General features: G+C 46.9%; 1 protein-coding gene, 1 non-coding gene and 1 pseudogene across 8 annotated transcripts; 2 read left to right on the plus strand and 1 right to left on the minus strand.

The window, feature by feature from the left end:
• Window positions 1-2,456: 2,456 nt before the first annotated feature.
• Window positions 2,457-18,142, minus strand: Abcd4 (ATP binding cassette subfamily D member 4). Of its 7 annotated transcripts, XM_078050547.1 has the most exons (19): window positions 17,985-18,142; window positions 17,103-17,221; window positions 16,825-16,952; window positions 15,518-15,657; window positions 14,347-14,463; window positions 13,873-13,998; window positions 13,088-13,138; window positions 11,503-11,597; window positions 11,107-11,228; window positions 10,909-11,000; window positions 10,651-10,740; window positions 8,640-8,848; window positions 8,380-8,471; window positions 7,695-7,731; window positions 7,270-7,319; window positions 6,882-6,934; window positions 6,512-6,588; window positions 5,842-5,957; window positions 2,457-5,675 (listed from the first exon to the last, which is right to left on the minus strand). In XM_078050547.1, exons 1-19 carry the CDS (start codon window positions 18,020-18,022, stop codon window positions 5,607-5,609), a joined length of 1,821 nt encoding a protein of 606 aa, XP_077906673.1. In that variant the 5' UTR covers window positions 18,023-18,142; the 3' UTR covers window positions 2,457-5,606. The 7 variants fall into 7 exon arrangements, 5 of the variants coding, with proteins under 5 accessions (XP_077906673.1, XP_077906676.1, XP_077906675.1 ...); XM_078050550.1 differs by lacking the exons at window positions 16,825-16,952; window positions 17,103-17,221 and having other exon boundaries at window positions 17,985-18,140; XR_013439131.1 differs by lacking the exons at window positions 2,457-5,675; window positions 5,842-5,957 and having other exon boundaries at window positions 6,517-6,588; window positions 7,583-7,731.
• On the plus strand, window positions 2,831-5,143 carry LOC110597756 (disks large-associated protein 5 pseudogene; annotated as a pseudogene).
• Trnav-cac (transfer RNA valine (anticodon CAC)) lies at window positions 13,515-13,588 on the plus strand. Its single transcript has one exon. It is a non-coding gene; the product is annotated as a tRNA-Val (tRNA).
• Window positions 18,143-22,122: the final 3,980 nt, after the last annotated feature.

Raw genomic sequence — 22,122 nt, forward strand, 5'->3', positions numbered from 1 at the left:
GTAAAGTGTGTAGCTGCAATTTAAAAATACTGGTTTTCATTGTTCATATAGTTATTGTCTATTTACATCAAATGTAAAATTTCTTTTAAAAAAATTCATTTAGCCAGGCATGGTGGCATGTGCCTGTAATCCCAGTGACAGGGGAGGCCCAGACAGGAGGATTGCAAGTTCAAGACAAGCCTCAACAATTTAGCAAGGCCCTAAGCAATTTAGCAAAATAAAAAAATAAAAAGGGCCAGGGATGTAAAATGTAACTCAGTGGTAAAGTGCCTCTGGGTTCAATCCCTGGTATCAAAAAAAAAAAAAAAAGTGAGTTAGTCATTCTTTTTTTTTTTTTTTTTTTTGGTGGTCCAGGCTAGCCTTGAACTCCTGGACTCATGCAATCCTCCTCACAAGTAGCTAGCTGGAACTGAAAGGCCAGGTTCCTCGTCGGAGATTAAAATGCACACACACAGACAGCACTGACAAAGATGAAGCACTTTACTGCAAGCTGGTGCTAGTTTATATAGAAAGCGAGAGTCAGTTATCTTAAACCAGGAAGCTCCCAGGGCCAATCATAGTAAAGGTCAGATCATCACCTACGGTGCACGCACATCCACCCTGCATAAGATTCATGGGGGGCACGAGCAGGACCAATTAGAAGGTTTTCAAAATAACTTGTTATCCGCCCACTGGCAACTTGCCCGCAGCCATGTTGCATTAGGGGCTCCTTATCTGAAAGGCCCCGGGGAATTCTAGCTGCCCACTGGCAATTTGCCTGTCGCCGTGTTTGAAAGGCCCCGAGAGTTCTCAGGGAGACTCCCAACAGGAACTCTAGGTACAGACTATACTGAGAGTATTTTAAAATATTAGGAAAAGTTGGCCACAGTGGTACATGCCTGTAATCCCAGCAATTCAGGAGGCTGAGGAAGGAGGATTCCAAGTTTGAGGTTAGTGAGCAACTTACCAAAGCCCTAAGCAATTCAGCAATATCCTATCTCAAAATAAAAAATTAAAAAGGGCTGGGGGTGTATCTCAGTGGTAAAGCACCCCTGGGTTCAATCCCCAGTACCAAAATAAATAGATAAATACTTAAAAATACATTAGGAAATGCTGGACATAGTGGTACACATCATAATCACGATTACTTGGGAGGCTAAGACAGGAGGATAACAAGGGTTTTTTTGTTTTGTTTTTCTGCTTTTTGTACTAGAGATTGGGGTTCTTTATCATTGAGTTACATCCCCAAAACTTTTTATTATTTATTTTGAGGCAGAGTCTTGCTAAATCACTAAAGCTGGCCTCAACTTGAGATCTTCCCTCTACAGCACCTTGAGTTGCAGGGATTACAGAGATGTACCACCACGCCTGGCTGAGGATTGCAAGTTTGAGGCCAGCCTGAACCATTTAGTGAGATCCTGTCTCAAAATAAAAAATAAAGAGAGCCAGGTATTTAATTTAGTAGTAGAGTACCCCTGGGTTCCACCCCAAATACAGAAAAACAAAAACAAAAAGCCCACAAAAACCCTATTTTAGCTGGTAAGGAGAAGGACGTTTATTTTCATCTGGGTTAGGATAGCAAAGACAGAGGCTGGGGGTGTGGCTCAGTGGTGGAGAGCGGGCCTCACATGTGCGAGGGCCTGGGCTCCATCCCCAGCACCTACAGGCAGAAAGGCCCTAGAGATTAGTGGTTCCTGGACTTTACTACACTGCACTGGCCCACGGAGGTGTAGTAGGGACAAACGAGGCAAGGCACCGAAGATAGCAGGAAACAGTTTTATTTGGCTGCAGCCAGCTTTAGAGGGTACAGCCTTTGCTGTAGTCAATCAATCCCCTGAACCCCAAGTTCAGGTAGTTTTAGAGTTTTATACCCAGTGTGTAAGGGGAGGGGCTCAGAAGTTCACAGTCTGCAGAAGTTCACATAAAAGCAGCTTTTTCTTTCACTGTTCTGGGCAAGTTAACTCTTCAAGGACAACACCTAAGAAGGGAAGAGCTTCTTCTCTTTTTTTCTTCCCCCTGCCAGCTGTTACCATGGAGCCCATTGGTAACTTAAAAATGTAGAATCTCTGTGAAGCCCAGCTCAAGGCCAGAGGCCTTGTTTGCACATTTCTTCAAAGTACTATACTGGATACGTTTGAGAAAAAGTAGTAAGGGGGTGTCCAGCACCTGGAGTGCTGGTATCTTCCTGGCCAGTGGCAAGTAAACAGGGTGACACGAAAATAGGAAGTTTATCCACATTGGACTCTTTTGCAGACTCTTTTGCTGACAGTCCCAAAATCAGCCATGGTGAAGAGGGCTTTTCTGTGGAGAAAGGGGGTGCCCACTTCAGAGGGAGGAAGTGAGAAGTGGAAAACCATGAGCAGCAGGTGCCAGGGCAGAGCGGAGAGCTCCCTCCTTCTAAGCTCTGAGGTTAGACAGTCAATAAAGAAGATCATTTTATAATAGAGAGGAGAGTAAGAGCAAAAGCTGCAAAAACATTTATTAATGTTTATTTTATTTTTTCCTTTAAAAAAAGATAAAAAGTCAGTTAATTAAAGTTAAAAATCTATCATTACAAAATTTAGTCAGGTACACACCCTGACCCTTCATTTCTTATAGCATACCCTTTTAAACCTTTCTTCAGAGATGAAGCTTCTGGAGTTCCTCCTTTGGAAGTGACCGAGGTTGTCCGGACCCGGAGGACTCTTGTACTTTTAGTTTGGTTGATGTTTCCCACTAGAGAGTGCCTCAGGATGTCTTCATCCGTTTTGCCAGTCACCATAGAAAGGATTTAAGTACTGAAATGATGTAAACCAAGAGTTCTCCAACCTGACCAAATTTGAGGAGTCTAGGATTTAAGTACTGAACTAAATATGCTCATAGGAAATCTCCCTCTTAGAAAGAAAACAGACCTAAGGAATTCCAGCAAAATAGAAACTCCAGCTTGAAAGATGTCAATATCCTAACCTCGGAAGGTAGATGTCTTGTTGAATTAGATGAGACATTGCAAGAGCTTGTTTCAGAAAAGGCCAGTACCAAGCCAAAGTCAATGAAACTCCCCTCAGTGAAGAACGAAAACAAATGCTTCAAAAATAAAAGAAAAGCAACTTCAAAAATTAAAAGAACAGAGAAAATCTAAATGAGGAATATTTAAAATGGGTCTTTGTAGACCTGAGGCATCTTGCTTTCTTTTATCAAACCAGAATGCTATGAAAACTGAGCCAAAAAAGACTATTCCATCTCCTTCATGGATTACAAGATCAAAGGCCAAAGACCAAATTGAACAAACTAAGATTGAGAATGGCATTGATGTTTGAGCAATCCAACCTAGTCAAAGACAGATTTCAGAAAAGAAAGTATTAGACAAAGAGAAAACAGTTGTGCAGCCTATTTGCCCATATCAGTGAGAATGACTCGATCTGCTAATAATGATAATGAACCTGAAAGAAAGGCATCAAATAAAGGAAGACCTGTGAAAAAGATAGAAACAGAACCTGATAAGGTTGTTTCTTTCAAACTTGATAATGAAGAAAATACTTTCGGTTTCACAAACCAGTGCAACAAATGGAATGGATCCAGATGGAACCTTATCAAAAATGTAAACTTACCTAAGATAAATCCTGCAAAAACCAAAGGAAAGAATTCCTTTGCACCTAATGAGTTTATGTTTCATCCATTGGATGGTTTGAAGACCTATCAAGTAACAGTCATGACTCCCACAGGTGCCAATGCTTTCTTGACACCCATTTGTACCTGGAATCCTTTAAAACCAGAAGACTCAAGAAGCAACAAAAAGAAATCTTGACCCAAAAATGTAAAACTTACTCAACCAAGACTGTACAGCAAGATTCAAATAAATTACAGTGTCCTTTGGGTTCTCTAACAGTTTTGAATCAAGAACATAGCTTAAATCAAAATGAAACTACTACTAAAAATTCAAATGGCCTTTCAATAAAAGATGTCACATCATTTGAATTAAATGAAGATCTGATGTCTGAGCCAACATATGATGTCCATATTTCAGAAACTGAGAAACTGACTTCACACTGCCTTGAGTGGGACAGAAAGCTTGAATTGGACATTCCAGATGCTGCTGAAGATGTTCTTTGCACAGCAGTTGGTCAAACAAGACTCCTTATTAAGGAAAGAGTCAAACAGTGTGAAGGACTGGAGAATGACTGTGAACAGAAACAAGGTGAAATGGAGACTACCTGGACAGAGCTGGATGCATTTGGGGATATGGTTAGTTTTCAGATGGAAGATGTAAACCAAGAGTTCACCAAACTGACCAAGCTTGAGGAGTCTAGATGGCAAAACAATAGCACAAATAAAAAAGTGTTTCGGAAAAAAATCATCTCAAGCATGGCAAGTAAACCAAAATAAGATGATGGTGGAAGGACTGCAGCCGGAAATCCCCTTGCTGCCATAAATAATGCAATGAGGCAAAATTAAGCAGGAAGAATACTCTGAGGCAACAGCCCAATGACATCAAAGGAACTTGTCAAAATAGTGTTGATGCTGGTTTTTCAGAGTTGAGAGTCCTGTGAAATCATCCTCAGACCTTTCTTCTGAACGTCTTTCTCAAAGACACAGAACCCCTAAGTCCACTGGATGCCATACCTGAGAGCAAGGCTGACGAAGATCTGCTAGGACAAATGACACCACCAGTGAATCCTGATCCTGGGAGCACCAAAAGTGAACATGTTGATAAGAAATTTTGTTTTCAAATATTTCTGAAAGCAGGAATAGCATAGTGGAAGACGCTCAGTGTCCTGGATTACAAGGTTTAATTGAAATAAACCATGATGAATACAGAACTAACAAAAAGGAAGAAGTTTCAGATATTGCAGAAAGAATGGAACTAAATTCTTCAATTACCTTACAAGATGTTTTGATGAGAAGCCCTGAAAAAAATATACCATCACAAAATAACATCTCACAACAAGAAGAAACTAAGTCTTCTGCGTTAGTACTACTTGATAATAAAAGTGTCATTACTGAATGCCACCTTCTTGATTTGCCTAAACTTCAGTCATCAAGTGGAGAGGAGAGAGACATCAAGAACATGCCAGAAACATCTCCTTTGGAGATAATCTGATTACCTTTTCACCTCTAAGGCCTTCAGTGAAGAACAACCAGAAGAGTTTTGAATTTGAAAATAAATCCAAACATTTTCTTTATATTATCAGTGCTGTGAAATATTCTTAGACAATTGGAAGTTCACTTCTATTCAATCCACTTATATATTGTCATATAATGTTTTAATATTCAGTGTTCTTCTAAGTGAATTTTGGATATACTATTTCTCAGGGGAAGTAAGATATTTTGTCTATTAACCACACAGAATGAAAGGTATGTTTTTGTCTTGTCAAAAAGACAAAAAACAAAAACCTTTCTTCAGCAGAGATGAAGTCATCTGTAAGTAGTCAGCATTTCCAGAGTACAGAGGCCCTGGCTGAGGCCACAGAAGCAGCCATGAGTAGACCTTAGTGTTCCTTGCAGGGCCACCCTGGGCTGGGTCCACTGCTGCAAGAGCTCCTGCATGAGACATGGGAGGTGAACCTGGGGCTCCTTCTTGCCCCCTTGGTCTTCCTGGCTTCCTAGAGGCTGCTGGGCTCTCCTGCTGGTGGCCAACCACATCCCTGGCTTCACTCCTCTTTGGCTCTAGTCAGTTCCCATCTTCCTTCTCCACAGAGTTTCAGAACCCAGGAGTGAAACTAGGAGAAACCACCACACAGCAATCAGACTGCTCAGCCACCACAAAAGAAAGCAATCTATTCCCTATGCCACCTTGACTCTCCAAGGTGAGGAGGCCCTGGCCTTAGCCAGGCCTAGCTTCTGGGTTTTTCCTTCCCCTCAGTCTACCCTCGTGAACACTGGTACCTTCTCAAGGCTGGACCGATGTCCCACGCTGATAAATGTCATTCCCAGCTGCTGGCCAATTCGGTAGAGGTCACTCTCCACCTCCTCTGTCAGGGCACTAGTGGCTTCATCAAGCACTGAGGGCACATACGACAGGACAGGACAGGACTTTGATCCTCTGCCTCCTCTAACCCACACTCACCCCCAGCTGGGCCCTAGGGGAGGCTGAAAGCTGGTCTGGCTTACAGGAACCCCACCTTGTGGAGAAGATGAGCCAAGGGAGCTGTGGGCTACATCTGAGAACAGAATCTCTCTTTCTTGTAGTAAGCACAGTGTTCCCAAAGACTGCCTAATCCAGGACACCCAGTTCCCTAAGGTTGTATCTTTGGAAAAGTCCACACCTGCTACAGGCACAGCTACAGGGATGCCTACTCATTTGGTGGCAGAGCCAGAGAAGCTATATCACAATCCCTCTCACGGCCGGTTTTTGGGATTCAACTGCTGCTAAAGCAGGAAGCTTAAAAGCAGGTATTGTAGCATCCCCAAGGCTGCCCTGAGGTGCCAGCTACTGCTCCTCTTATGCAAGGGACAGAGAGATGCCCAGCCATGCCCAGGTGTGCTGGGTGAACGTGAACACAAGCTGCTACCCTTGTGGGCACATAAGTCCCTGGCACAGCAGGGCAGGCCTCACCTGCATACTTTGGCTGCAGGTAGAAGAGCCTGGCAAAAGAGAGTCTTTGCATCTCCCCTGGGGACAGGACATCATACCTAGGAGAGAGAACAAGTGATAATGCTCAAGGAAGGAAGCGACAGCTTGATTTTTGCCATGAATGGGTCTGGGCAAGAAGAGCTTCTCTGTGCAGAGGTTGGCCCCAGACAAAGGTGCCACAGCCCTGCTGCCCGTACCAGAGGCCCAAACTCTGTTCTCAAGGGCACAGCTTGTGCCTGATGGACCAAACATCTAGCCTTTGTGGTCAGGGGCTATTCCATCCCTTGGCAGTGCCCCCAGGAACTCACTGTCTTCATGAGGGATCTGGCTGAGTGCCCCCCTCCATTCTTACCAGTTCCAATCCACCTGCTGGTCTAGACCCTCTGTTCTTGCCACCAAGCTGGACTGTAAGAGACCCAGAGGGCATGAAGTCCATGAAAGGGCCCATCCGTGCTCCTGTCAGTCTTAGTCCCCACCACATTAACACTTCTGCACACCACGGTACTGTATGGATGCTATCGACTACACTGTTTAGACTTGCTGGAGCATGGTGATGGTGAAAAGCAGACAGACTTGGTCAGCTTTATTATTTTAAAATTCTTCAACCCTCTATGGCCTATACCTGATCAATGGCTCCCACTGCCAATTTGTACTCCCACTCTCTGCCCCAGTCATCAGCCAGAGACTTGTGGTCAGTGCTCCCAGGGAGGCTCAGGTCCTCAGGCCCCTGCCCCACTTACCAGGCCTGCCAATTCCAAGAACCTCACAATCCTCTCATCGTCAGTGGAGCCTGCAAAAGAGAGAAGGCTTCCTCAACATGTCAGCTCCCCTGGCTGGCCAGAATAGCTGGGGCACATCATGGGGTGGGGGGTACCCAGAATGCTGGGCTGAGGCACAGGGGATGGGTTGTCGCCCTTGATAAGGAAAGGGCCAGCTGAAACAATGACTTCCCTTCCTCCAATGGGTACCCCTCCTCAGGGCGGAGAAGAGAATGTAAGATGAAGGCAAAGTACAGACCCTCAAACAGTAAACAGGTGGAGGAGGGGACCCAACCTGAAACCAGCAGCCTGGCTGAAGCCTCTTCCAATGGGGGCAAGTGAAGTCACAGTCAGGCAGAGCAGGGGCAATTGAGATGGAAGTCATGACCTTAGTAGGTCCATCTCACCTGAGTCTGGGTAGATTTCCTTCAGGGGATATATCACCTGAAAATAAAACCACACAGGCCTAGGAGGAGGGCTAATGAGACAAGAGGGGCACACAACCCCCTCCCTCAGAAACCCCCAGGAACCACCCAGGAAGGCCAGGCTAAGCAGAGTTGGGACACTCTGGCCAGAGAGTCCTGTGGGAGACAGGGCACAGAGAGTGGGGTAGGGCCACTGCAACCTTCAAAAGTGATTGGGAGAGGGAGTGGGCAAGAGTCTGAGTCTCCTGAGGGCTCAATAAACATGTTAACTGGCCAGCGCCCTTGAAGACCTCCCTGTACCCAGGAGTTGTTTTGAGTACAGAGAGTGAATCCACAGATGCTGAGTAGAACATTCTTAGAACCCAGTTTCTGGGCTTGCCACTTTTGTGTGAGTATGGGGAGGGTGGTACTGGGGATGTACCACTGAGCTGCATCCCCAGCCCATTTTAATTTTTTGAGACAGGGTCTTGGTAAGTTGGCAAGGCTGGCCAGGAACTTGCAATCCTCCTGCCTCAGCCTCTGGAGTCACTGGGATTATAAGCATGGCCACTTTCTTACCCCACCTTCTGTCCAGTAACTCCCTAGGGCCAGAGACCTGTTGCCCTGCTAGAGGTCCCAGCTAAGCAGATGGGGTGAGGAGAGAGAGCAGGCCTCTGATCAGGCTGACCTGCTCCCGAAGGGTCCCATCAGTGAAGAACGGCTTTTGTGGCAGGAACAGCACCCCATGGGGCCCAAAGTCGGTCAGCATCTGCACGGAGCCTGAAGAGCCCACAGAAGCCTCCATTTTGAAATCTCACAGGGAAGGTAACTGCCTCTCCTGTCTGACTCTCCCCCTCTTTCCCCAGCGAAGAAGGCTGGAGCCCACCACACTGCCCCCTCCCCCAGGGCCAAGGAGGGCGTCAGAGGCAGGGAGGGCTGGGCTCTCACCCCGTGTGCTTGCCCAGAGGCCGCCCAGAACCCGCAGCAAGGAGGTCTTGCCCGTGCCCGTATTGCCCGTGATGAGCAGGCTCTGCCCCTCGCAGATCTTCAGGTTCAGGTCCTTGACCAGGGGTATGTCAGAGGAGGGGGCAGAGATGGAGACCCGCTCAAGCAGAAAAGCTGTGTCTGTTGACTCCGTGGCTGGCCGTCCCGAGGCTCTGGGTACAGAAGAGAGGGGTAGGAGGGTAGGCAGCGTGAGTACTGCGTGGGAGGCGCTGCTTCTCCAGAGACAGCCTTCTGCATTTGGAGTTTTATGTTAACATCTCAACTCCCTGGAACTCAGAACATAACCTCTTATGGAGTCAGGCTATTCACAGAGGTGATGGTGGAAGGCTGTTGGGGTGGACTCTAGGGGCAGGACAAGAGAAAAGGCCACATGAGGACAAGCAAGAAGGTGACTGTCTGCAAGCCAAGAGCAGCCAAAAGAGAAACCATCCCTGCTAACACCTTGATCTTGTACTTCCTGGAACTGTGAGAAAATTAATTTCTGATGTTGAAGTCAGTTTCAGTTTGTGGTATCGTATCCTGAGTCCATTAATACAGGAGTGGATGCTGGGGGTACCTACTCAGAGACCCACTGGGCAAAGCCCCAGATGTGACTGATGTTAATCAGTCTCAATGCCCATGAATCATAGATATTCTTCTCAAATGGAAGGCAAAGAAACCAGGTCAGGTGGCTGAGAAGCTTGTTCAGAGTTGCAGAACTGACTTTGGCTAATTCTAATGTTGGTGGGTCATGGTGTGATCAGAAAACTGATAGTAACATGGGAGTAGTTAATACACAGGAATAGAACTCTGGTTAAGCTCTGGAATTCCTAGCTCTTCGTGGATGCTTGTCTTCCCCACAGAACAACAACCCAATTCCTACAGTTCCTGTGTCATCCTCCCAGCCTCCAGGCCCACAGTGACATGAAACTGTGTGTGTGTGTGTGTGTGTGTGTGTGTGTGTGTGTGTGTGTGTGTGTGTGTATGCCCCAGGGATTGAACTTGAGGGCACCTGACCACTGTACTACACCCCCTGATCTTTTTATTTTCTTATTTTGAGACACTAAGTTGTCCTGGCTTCAAATCTGCAATCTTCCTGCCTCAGCCTCCTGAGCTGGGATTAAAGGCATGAGCTACCATGCACCCAGCCTAAATAGGTCAACTATTAAGACATTCATTCTTAAGAAGTGAGAGCTGAACACAGGACCTGTAATTCAGATTGTTCCATTTTTGAAAGCTCACCATGTGGCCAGAGTCCAAGCACTTTCTAAGTACTATAAACTCTAATCCTCACAACCAGGCAGGAGGAAGGTTTCATAACTTCGCTATTTAGAGATGAAGAAACTGAGGCCCAGGGGCTGGAGGTGTGGCTCAAGTGGTAATGCGCTCGCCTGGCATGCGCGGGCGCTGGGTTCGATCCTTAGTACCACATACAAATAAAATAAAGATGTTGTGTCCACCGAAAACTGAAAAATAAATATTAAAAAAAATTCTCTCTCTCTCTTTAAAAAAAAAAAAGAAAAGAAAAGAAACTGAGGCCCAGAACAGTTAAGTAATCTCCCAAGAAAGTAGAAATGAAGCAGATCCTGAAGACAGGGCAAGGTAAGAAACATTCCTGATTTCTAAAGATAGGAGAAGGAAGACATCTCTGGATCTGCAGGAAGCACAGAGAACAAAGAAGACACACCCTGCAGAAAAGGGCAGGCTAGAGCTCAGCAGGAAGAAGAGGAGGGGGTGATAACATTCAGGTTTTTGTTTTTTTGTTAAGGGGCCCAGGCAGGTGTGAGCACTTTGCTTCCATCAGCTGGGGGATGATGTAAACCCAAACACTGGGTGCCAAACCGTGTGACAGCAATCACAATGTGCTTGGCACCAGATGGAGGTTGCTTCCACTCACCTTACGACTCTGTTGCTACTCAGCTGGGAGGGGTAGGGCACCAGGGTGAACCCAAGCTGGGGATTCACGAGTACTCACTTGTCCAAGTCCCACTCAGTCTCATCCAGGACCTCACAGTCCTGCAACTTCAGGGCCATCTCCATCAAAGCCTCCTGAAGCTCCCCAATCCTGAGCAAGAAGCGAGAACCTGAGGCAGGGTCTGGGGTGCCAGGTGAAGTGACACTGACTCACACCCTCTAGTATATGGGGAGATTTTCTGTTCCCTTTCCCACTTAGCTGCTTCTTTCAACAGCACATACTCAGTTCAGGGTCCAGTGGGGTGGGACGAAGCCTCACCTGTGTGTGTAACCAGCCACGTCTGACAGCGTAGTGGAAAGGTCGATGAGTCGGGTGAAGCAGTTGATGAGGTACATGCACACAAAGGCATTCTGGACAGGATGGAGAGTGGTCAGTACCAGCCTCAACTCCCAGACCCTGGGTGCAGACCAGAGGATGGGGTGTGCAGCATGAGGGGTCACCAGGAGGGATTCTTACCTTGCTGACCAGAGTGCTCAGCTCTGTAGGGGTCAGGTCTCCATAGACCCCACTGAAAATGGGGATTGCGATGACAACATAACTCAGGATGCTGCCCAGATAGTCAAAGGTGTTGACACCAACTACAGGAGACAGAAAGTGGGAGATCTATGAGCTACTCAAGTGCTTTGAAGGGGACACAATCCTTGAGATGGGGAGCAGGAAGTCAAGCAGGACCACAATTCCCCTGGATCCTCATTCTCCTGAGGACACCCACGGCAGAGGCAGTGGCTCCCCTGAGTTAATTCCTTCATTAGAACACATTTCTCAGGACAGGTAAACAAGCACAGAGGTACGGGAAGGGAAGTGGACCATTCCCATTGTATGGTTCCCACCTCCAGGGAACCCTCTGCTTACTGTACAGCCAGAGCTCTTTGGACATCAGCTCCCTCTGGGTCTGAAGGAGTCTCTGCAGCCTGCGGTCTGTCCTCATGTGCTCCACATGCCCAGCTCTGATGAGAAAGGCTGGGATGTCCACAGGGCCTGCAGGGGCACCCCACCCCTCATCACGGCCTCCTTTAGGGACCAAGCCCATCCAAACAATCTTAGCTTCAGACCCTTTCTGTCACTAACAACCACTCATTGCTTGTTCTGCCTCATGATATTGTTTGTGGAAAGAACTCACACTCTAGACTTGGCCAGACCTGATTCAAATCCTGGCTCTAGCCAGTTTTTAGGCAGGTGACAGTAGCAGGTTACGTAAGCCTCTAGGACCTTATTTTTTCTCATCTGTCAAATGGAGCTAATAATACTTACATAATAGGTTAGGCTGAGAATTACGTTTCTGGATATAAAGTAGCAGACATGAGGGGCCCTCAACAAAAGCCGCTGTTATTAACCAAATAAATAAATTGCAGCAGACACTACTCGCCAGGCTCTACGCTAGTCAGCCAGTGCAATGAAGAAGTGGACAAACAGTTCTTGACTTCCAGAGGTCCCAGTTCAGAGGTCATGTGGACACACTGCATTGTTTCTGGAGTATAAAGTGTGAGCATGTCTGTCCTCAGGGCTATGGCAATAAACAGACCTGCCCACTAAGGAAGCCTGGGAAAGTACCTTGGAGCTTACTTGGGGCTTCAAGGATAAGTAGAAATTCTCCAGGCAGAAAAGATGGAGAAAAGGGGGGCACTTCAGATTTTGCACAGAGAGGCCACAGAGGAACAATACCTCCAAGAACTGTTTTCCCCAAAGCTGAGCAGAAGCTGCAGAATCTGAAAGCAAACTCGCCACCCATCCAACTCTCCCCACCCCACTACTCAATCTGGCTCAGATTCCTAATACTCTGGGTGTTCCCAAGTAGTGGTAGATGCAAAATACAGCAGAATCTGACAGAAGAACAAAGGACACAGGCCATTAGATCCACCCCAAGTACAGCTAATCCAAAAATTAGCAACTTCTTAACATAAACCTCTGGGCCCTGGACTATCAGTCCAAACACTGATAGTGGCCTTACACAAGGTAGATCTCAGGGATTGCCCTGGTCCTGGAGGGAAGGGACATTTCACAACACTGCCATCAGGAGACCACATATTATGGCGGTGTTTGTGGGGAGTAGGTCTCCTGAGAAGTCCCATGCTACAGAGAAAAAGAAACAGTCTTGGATGTCAGGTGCTAGGGAAAAAAGCTAATTCACAACAAGAAAACAGAGGTAGAGGTGATGCATCAGACATCAGCAAGATGGCGACACATCCCCTCATTTTATTCTGTGGCCATTTCAGGTCCCATGTTAGGCACTAAGACTAAAACTAGCTACTATAAGGAGACTCCAGCTAGGAGTCTCCTAGGACCTAAGGGCAAGGCAGAGAAGGGCAGTGAGAGGGTCTCAGGCAAATGTGACAGTGTTCAGTATGAGCTCTGGGGGTGGGAGAGTTATCAATTTCAACTTTCCTTCTTGGGTACTACCTCTGCAAGGTGGAAGGGGAACTCTCTCTACCGGACTCACCTGTAGAAAGCAGCAGGCTCAGCGTTCACCCGAATCTGCATGTGCTTGAACCTAGGCAGACCAAAGGGAGATGTGTACTAACAATGGAGAGCTCTGGATAGAGAGGAAACCCCTCCCTAAGAGCTCTGGCTGCCTCAACCAACCCTTCCCTGGTCTGTCTTAGGGATGGGAAGTCCCAAGGCCTGTTGGGGTAGCAAAAGCCATGCAAAGACAGGGCCACCCTCAGCTTTCTAATGAGAGGACAGGACAGGTGCATTCCTGTTCACAATCTCTCCTCTCCATAGGCCCAGCCAGGAGGCCAAGAAAATCATAGAGTAAGGGCTGGATCAATTAACAGACCTGAGTGGCCTAATCAACAGACCTGAGTCGTGTTGGTTAGACCAGAAGCACATGAGAAGACCCAGGGAGAATAAGGACTTTGGCGAGCTGGGGATATAGCTCAGTTGGTAGAGTGCTTGCCTCACATGCACAAGGCCCTGGGTTCAATCCCCAGTACCACAAAAAAAAAAAAAAAAAGGAGGCAAGCAAGGAATTTGGCAATGGACAACCAGACACTGTTCTCAATGCTTCTCATGTATAATCTCCTTATTCCTTAGTAGGCAAACATACATCCCATTCTAATGTGTAGAGATAAGAAAACCAAACATTTGAGATGTTGAAAGCCTTCACCTGAGATCACGCGGCTAGTAACTAGCACAGCTGGGATCTGAACTTCAGTAGTCTTACCCCAGACCCTATCCCTTAACCACCATGCCCAGCCCAGAAACCTCAAGCAAAAGACACACCTAAAATCCCCTTCTAGTTTCTCCTGCTGCACCAGCTTGGCCACAATGGGCCCCATCAAAGTTTTGTTCACCATGGTTCCCAGGATGAAATATCCGAAGATGCTCACAGGCCCAAGCCATCCTGTGCTGAAAGTAGAGTGAGAGGGTGAGGGAGGGTGTGGGGCACCTCACGGCCCCACAGGCCTCAGCCTTGCTCCCTGCCCCTTCCTGGATAGTCCCTGTCCAGTCTCAACAGCTCTGTGGACCCTCTCCTCTTATGAGGGGACATCTGATACCTGGTGTGAGCTGTCAGAGTTTTAGGATCACTGTGACACTGAAATATCACATGGGGTCAAGGAGAATAGAGGCCAGGGCACAACCGCTAGGAAGACTTCTTTGGGTCAGGTGGGGGCAGGGAAGGCAAGACATCTTGGACTCTGACCTGACCTCTGAGAGACAGACTCTGGGGAAACTCTGGGGGAGAAGGGCCTGTACCTCTGGAAGCACTGGTAAGTATAGTAGATGAGCGTGAACGGGGAGATGATCAGCTTGCTGACCATGCTGCTGAGCTGCCGGCAGAATCGCTCCACATCCTGGCTGATGCGCTGGTCCCTGCAGCCAATCACATCAGCTGGGTTCAAGGGCCAAGAAAGCAGGGCACTCTCATTTCTCCTGACTTTGCCTTTCAGTGCCCTCAGCAACGACCCCAGGGAAACATCCAGACAAGGCTGGTTTCCTAGAGGGAACTAAACCCTTAGAACCTCTATACACGGTTCTAGGCAGCTGCTTCTTATGGTGCCTCAGTTTACTCCCCAGAGAAGTAGAAATGAAAGGCCCAGCATGCAGGAGCCTCAGCCAGCTCTGTGCACAGCCAAAGGAAAACTTGAGAGTAGAAGAGCTACCTTTCTAGACAATTAGGAAGGTCCCCTTATCTCATCCTCCCCAGCCTCTCTGCAGTTCTGAGCCTGCCCCAGTACAGCGGTCTGCCTAGGACAGCCTCTCCAGGGTGGAGTCATCAGGAAGGGGCTAAGTAAGCAGCAAAGGAAGCACCTTCACTGTGAAGCACAGCTTGAGCTGAGGAAGGGCCTCCCAGGTAGCCAAGTGCTTGCGGGGGTGGGGGGTGGGGGGGGGTGGTGGTGGTGGTGTAGTGTGAGAGGGGAGTGATAAGGAGAAACACCATAGATCTCTCTGCACTACCAAGGCTACCCTGACTTCTATTCCCAGTGAGAGATGTGACCCTGGGGAAGTCACTTGCAATTCTTGGGACTCAGTTTCCTCACCTATAAAAAAAAGAATAGAAGCTGGGAGGTGACAGAATGAGAAACTAAATACTACATCAGACCCAGACAGCAGTAACTTTTGGGGTTTTTTTTGTTATTTTGCTGCTAAAAATTCAAAACCTGTTTTTTGTTTGTTTTTTTTAAGTGAGGATGTTTTCTTCACTTGCCTTATTTAGAAGCCCAGGATATGAAATGAACAAAAGGGAGCTGCTCATGCCTCTTTTTGGCTCCCTATTCTCAGCCCTGCAGCCTCCCAGGGGTTCTCTGCAGAGCATCCTTCCCTACAGCTCTGGGAAGCAACATTGCCTGCTATAGATGACCTCCATGAGGTCTGCAGCCAGATGAACGGGCATGCAAAGGGAACAAGGACCGAGGGGGAAGCCTACGGGTTATCGATGTCATCCCGCAACACATTGAGGGTGTAGTACACGCGGGCCCGGAAGTAGAGGCAGTGTAGGTGCTCAGTGAGGTCCTTCCTCCAGCTCACATACAGCAGGTTGCAGGTGAACTGGTCAAAGCTCTTCAGCTGTGCAGTGGGGGAGACAGGAAGAAGGAACGCAAGACTCAGTTCAAAGCTCAGGGCTCGCAGGAGCCTTTGCTAACTAGGCCCAGCCCATTCTGATCACTCAGCACTTTCCTCGTGTAAAGCTTCAAATCATGGGACTCACCCTTCCCATTCACTCACGTGTTTATTTCTTCACCAAATCTTGAAGGACTTACCAAAAGCAAGACCCTCAATCCCCTTTCTACAACTTACTATCTTACACTGAAAGCATAACAGTTTCTGGAGCTTGGGAACCATATTATCATTTATGCTTTTACTCCTCTGTCCCCAAAGTGTGGAAGAGGATTCTGGGTGGCCAGTGCTTTTCTAAATGAAGATCCATCAAACATGGCCAAAGCATGATGGGGGCGGGGTTCCCTATAAAACAACTGGTGCAGCTTGAGAGAACATTAGGTTGAGTCCTGGCAGATACCTGACTCATCATCTGCCACGTGCAAAGCACTTCTGCTGTGCTAAGCACTAGGGAAAGAGGAATGAGCTCACAGCCATCCAGGGAGCAGACAATGATAAGGATGTGACAGCAGAGGTCAACTCAAGGAATTAGTTAAGTACAGGAAAAGGGCTGCATTTGATGGAGGAAACATGAAGGAGAAACTTGAGGAGGTTTCAAAAGAGGGGACAATGGAGGTAACTTGAAAAAAATGAGCAGGCCATAGTCAAGTGAACGAGAGAGATGGGGAAAGAAGGCCATTCTGTAAGAAAGCAGCAGGTGCTAAAACTGGAGCTGTGACATATGCCAGGATGAATCACAACCTCAGCAGCCAGAGGAGGAGCAGCAGCTCTAGCTATTGATCCTGGTTTTAAAGTGCTCTGCCTCCCTGAAGCAAGAGTTCTGAGAACTTCAGGGACAATGACTATTTCCACTAAATGGTGAATTCATCCAAACCTTTCAGCCTAGCCTTAGGAGTTTGAAACACCTGAGACATTAGTTCCAAAGGAAGCAACAGTAAGATCAATGCCCTGCAAAGAGTTCTTACTTTCAGGGAAACTTTCAGGGAAACCTTCAGTTCTAACCTCCAGTTCCCAGAAAAAGGAGGAAACACATTGCACACTGATTCCTGTTTCCTGGAGTTGAAGTCCCACTGGGCAATCCACTCACACTAGCCTGGGTGAAAGGAAAACCCTTACTGTGGAGTTGAGAACGATGAGCACGAGAGCCAGAAATGTCAGCGCCTTAAACCCATCCAAGTCTTTGTTTCCCAGGACCCCAAAGTACTGACTGGGGATCAAGCCGACCTGGTAGATTACCAATTGTTCTGCAAGGAGGAAGAGGAGTCAGAAATTAGTGATGAGGGAAAAGGAGGGAGGTTTGCTGAATCCTTGCTTCATAAACACCCCAGAGAGAAGGAAAGGGACCCAAAACCAGGGCTCTACCCACCTCTTCAAAGTCCAAGTTACTCACTCACCCATTAGGGCCACACACAAAAGAGTCAGGAACATCAAGACATTCTGTGACGACCAAGAAGGAAACAAAACCTTCTGTATCTTTAGGAACCGATGGAGAAAGTGCAGATCTAACTTGGGCCTAAAGAAAAGTCAGGAAGCAGAGAGAAGACCAGAAATTTGTAAGCCTTAGAAAGCAGTTATGAAAGCCAGGCCCACACACCTGTATCCCTGTGGCTTAGGAGGCTGAGGCAGTAGGATCAGAAGTTCCAGGTCAGCCTCAGCAACTTAGAGACCCTCAGTAACTTAGCAAAGTTGTGTCTCAAAAAATAAAAAGGGCTTGGGATGTGCTCAATCCTCAGAATCAACACAAACAAACAAAGGAGAGGAATAAAGCAGTTGTGGAGATAATTACACACTGTTCTGTAGAAAATCCAGGCTATAAAGAAAAAAGTGATGGAATTAACTTTATTAGGACGAATATTTTTGTTCAGTGGAGTACCAGAGATCTTAGTTAAAAGAATTAGATTAGAAATTTGCAGATGGATTAAAGAGAAATTAAAATTTAAAGCGGTGCCAAGAACTGAGAAAGATCATCCACTCAAATCTGTGCACTTGTGGCTCCCACGCATGCAGTCAGTTACGAAGGACAGGATACCACAACCAGGGTGCAGCAGGCGGCAAAATGACCCCTGAGGACCGCAGCAAAGGGCAGCAGCCGATGCAAAGCAGCCTAGGATCCGCGCGGAAGGTGGGCGTCCTTTCAAGAGTTGCTCTTTATGCTCAGACGTCACTGGAGCCGGCTGGGGGCTCCAGGAGGACACGGCACGGAGGCAGGAGCGCTTCTCCAGTCATGGGAAGAGGCCCCGCGCTCACCGAGCCCTCCTCGCCAGCACTCTGCTCACCTGGCACCAGCTCCGGGCGCTGGCCCCCGGACCGCCATGGCCCGGGATCCGACAGACAGGGAACCCGGCCACCCCAAGTTGAGCCCTGGGCAGAGTCCGCGGAGCTCGCGGCCAGTCCCGGGGAGGGGCGGGGCCCCAGCGACCACAGAGAGGGTGGTGGATAGAGAGGAAGGCGCCGTGCAACTCGGTCGCTCCCGGAAGTGGCCGACTTCTCTGAAAATACCAACGAGTGCCCTGCATCGATTTGGCTGGCCCAATTAGCTAGAGCGTCCCCTTCTGGATCTGGGAGATTTCCCCTTTGACAGGAGGTTGCAGGGGATGTAATTATTTTATGACAACTATTTGGATTCTGACTAGATTTTTTTTTAGTTGTAGTTGTACACAATGCCTTTATTTTATTTATTTTTATGTGGTGCTGAGGATTGAACCTAGCACCTCGCATGTTCTAGGCGAGCGCTCTACCACTAAGCCACAACCCCAGACCCCCATAGTAGATGTTTCATACATTCTCCCAGGGAAGCCGGCGAGATCATTAAAAAAAACAAACAAACATGAATCAGAGCCGGGCGCACGCCTGTAATCCCAGCGACTCGGGAGGCTGAGGCAGGAGGATCTTAAGTTCCAGGCCAGCCTGGGCAATTTAGGGAGACCCTAAGCAACTTAGCAAGGCCCAGTATCAAAATACAAAATAAAGGGGCTGGGGATGTAGCTCAGTTGGTAGAGTGCTTGCCTTGCATGCACAAGGCCCTGTGTTCCATCCCCAGCATCCCCCCCACCCCCCAAAAAATTAAAAGGGCGAGGCCTGTAGCTTAGTGGTAAAGCATGCCCGGGGTTCAATCCTCAATGACAATACATAATTAATTAATAGAATAAAAACAGGAATCAGGGGACTGGGGATATAACTCAATGGTGAAGCACTTGCCTAAATGCATAAAGCTCTGGATTTTACCCCTAGCACCAAAGAGGAAAAAAAAAGTTCTGATTTGGTGTTTAGTGGCTTTACTGTCCCAGGCCCCCTTGACACTGTGTATTTAAACTTAGGAAGTGTTGGGGCCCACACATGACACTGTGCTTTGACATGCTGAGTAGTTGGAACTAAAGGAGATTGAAAGGCTTCAGAAGCAGACTCAGAAGCAAGTTCTGACTTCTTGTCCTCTAGCCTCTCTTTCTTCCTTGAAGCAAATCACAGAAACCAGAATTCTTCTTTACCAAGACAGGTTATAGAAACTGGAACCTCTCTCCCTCAAAGCTAGGCATTAAACCTATAAATATTAATTGAAACTTCCTCCACCTTTCTCTGTAGGAGCCAGTCATGAAGAAATTCTCTGATCAAAGACCTTAGTTCCAGGTGGGTCCTGCCCTGTAAACTGGAGAAGGAATGCTGGGCCTAGAGGCCAGGAAGAAAATGAACAAGACATCTCAAACTGAAAAACACACAGGCATGGTTTCTGCTTATGCTTTTCTTGTACTAGGATGATACTTCCTTTTCCAGCTGATAGACTCTTAGACTACTTCCTCATTCTCATACATAAAGAGAGGATAAAAAAGGGGGAAGAAAGAAAGTGATTTTGTAATTACCATCAAGTTTTAGATGATGCAGTAGTTTCATCTCCAGGACTTGTAGCTGTGTCTGCCTGAGAGCGCAGGTTAATCATAAGGAAGTTTCTGCAGCATAACAGATCATAGCAAAATACCAGATGCTACCAGATTGCAGTGGTTAAAATATGACACACTCACTTTATAGAATACATTTCTTAGCCATTAACAAGAATGAAGGCTGGGTGTGGTGGCACTCGCTTGTAAGCCCAGCAGCTCCGGAGTCTGAGCAGGAGGATCATGAGTTTAAAGCCAGCCTCAGCAAGGCCTTAAGCAATTTAACAAGATCCTCTCTCTAAATAAAATATTTTGAAAAAGAAAAATACTCAAGAATAGTTGCTTAATTCAAAATGTATCCCCGTGGGCTGACCAAGTGAAAACACCTGTATTGTAGCTGGTGTGGCAGCTTCTCCATGTGAGACCAGGCTTTGTCTCCAGATAGGGATAGAACAGGAGGGATAAAGTTGTCAGCTGAACAGAGACATGCGAGGCAAACATTTGAGGAACTTTTGGGTTCAGTCCCAGTACTACCAAATAATAGAATAGTAATAATAATAATAATCATCATCATCATCCATAACCAAAAAAAAAAAAACCCTAACCAAAACAAAAACAGTTCAGTGATGCTAAGGAAACTATAAGTAGGGTATCACAGGTTGAGTCCACTGGGACCATACTATGGAACTTTTCTTGACATTTACAAATACTCTTGGGATCACACCTGTGGAAGAAAGAGGAATTTGGCAGAGGGAGAAATCCAGCTGAGAGGTAAGTCCTATGACATCCTTGGTCAACCTCATGAGGAGTATCTGAGCTAAAAGGGCCTAAGTTGTCCCCTGTTGGACCCAAATAGCCACCCTTTTCTACCCACCCCACCAGTCTTTAGACATGGGTTACCTATTAAAAAAAAAAATCATGGCCTTGGGCAAGTCTATGCTGTAGGGAAACAATCCTTGAAGGGGCTGACAGCACTCTCAGCAGCTAAGGCAACAAGGCTTCTTGAAAGGGCCTAAAGGCAGCATCTCCATGTTCCTCCCAAGGAGTATGAGGAGGACGAGGGCTGGGGTAGGATTGTTCCTTCGGATAGGGTGGTTAGGGAAGGAAGGTTTTTGATGGCAACCTGAATGAAGTAAGGAAGGAGCCAGGCACATGCTGAGGAAAGCTTTCTCCATAAAGGGAACAGCAAATACAACTGCCTGGGAGGGAAATTTCTTGAGACGTTCAAAATGGCATGGCTGGCCAGGCTCATTCTTGTAATCCCAGTGGCTCTGGAGGCTGAGGCAGGAGGATCGCAAGTACAAAGCCAGCCTCAGCAACTTAGCAAGACCCTGTCTTAAAATAAAAAATAAAAAGGGCTGAGATAGTGGCTCAGTGGTAAAACATCCCTGAGTTCAATCTCCTTAACAAAAACTGGTAGAGCCTTTTGCCTAGTATGCATCAGGCCCTGGGTTCCATTACTCGAATAGCCAGGGGAGGGGGCAGGGAGAGCAAGGCAGGATCATTTGTGTCAAGTTCTGCTGAAAAGTGTGGATGAGGACTGAGAATTACCCCCTGGAATTGCATCCTGAATCTTATCAGTGACTTTGATAAGACCAAGTTCCTTGGAGGAAATTGGGGGTGGGGATGGTGTTAAATGGTGATTATAGCTAATTCTTTCAGAGTCATGTCTTTTAAAAAGGAACAGATAATGTGTCAGTTTACAGGCCCCCCCCCCCCCCCCCCCCCCCCCCCCGTGTTGTGGCTCAGTGGTAGAGCACTTGCCTATCAAGTGTGAGGCCCTGGGTTTGATCCTCAGCACCACATAAAAATAAATAAATAAAATAAAGGTTAAAAAAAAAAAGACATTTGTAGGCTAAGGGAAGACCTAGCAGAGAGGAAAATTATTGATGTCTCCCTCTATCCAATACTTCATAAATCTTAGGAACTGCATTAGGCATTTCATGTGGATTACTTAAGCTACACACCCAACCAATAGTGTTATCCAATAATAGAGTTATCCCCATTTAACAGAAGACAAAACTGAGGCACAGAAGGGATCAGCTACATATGATAAGTGAGGAAACTTGGATATAACCAGGATGTCTGATTTCACTGCCCATATTCTCACTTTCTTTTTTTGCCTAAATTTACCTTTTTATTCTAAATTTTAACTGCTGGCTAAAATTTATATGCATTATCATGTGTTTCCCCTTTGGGGAACTATTGGACTTTCAAGACTCAGTTATAGGTAATTAGGTAATTCCCAGGAATTTGTACCTGACTGCTCCTACCCCTACCTCCTCTGCATCCAGAGCAAACCTCTACCAGAGTCCCTGTCATCACCATATTGCGTCTGTTCATTTTTCAGTTTCCTACAGTGGAGCATGTACTCCTCAAAGGCCGGGATTGCATCTAATTCACCCATCCATCCCTGGACAGACAGTTTTCATACAGTAAATTTTTGTCAAGTAGTTGAATACATGGATGATTGAATGAATGTAAAATGTCATCCGTCCGTATCTGCTGATTTTGTATCCAAGGATCCAATCAAGCCTGGATCACA

Source organism: Ictidomys tridecemlineatus, chromosome 5, assembly GCF_052094955.1.
Source record: "Ictidomys tridecemlineatus isolate mIctTri1 chromosome 5, mIctTri1.hap1, whole genome shotgun sequence".
NCBI lineage: Eukaryota > Metazoa > Chordata > Mammalia > Rodentia > Sciuridae > Ictidomys > Ictidomys tridecemlineatus.

What these genes read in the sequence shown, in the direction of transcription:
- Abcd4 (XM_078050547.1), bottom strand. Translation starts at nt 18,022, where the DNA reads ATGGCGGTCCGGGGGCCAGCGCCCGGAGCTGGTGCCAG. An exon ending in CGGGATGACATCGATAACCC is followed by an intron (nt 14,464 to 15,517) that starts GTAGGCTTCCCC and finishes GATTGGCTGCAG; the next exon opens with GGACCAGCGCATCAGCCAGG. An exon ending in ATGGGACCCTTCGGGAGCAG is followed by an intron (nt 7,732 to 8,379) that starts GTCAGCCTGATC and finishes TTTTATTTTCAG; the next exon opens with GTGATATATCCCCTGAAGGA.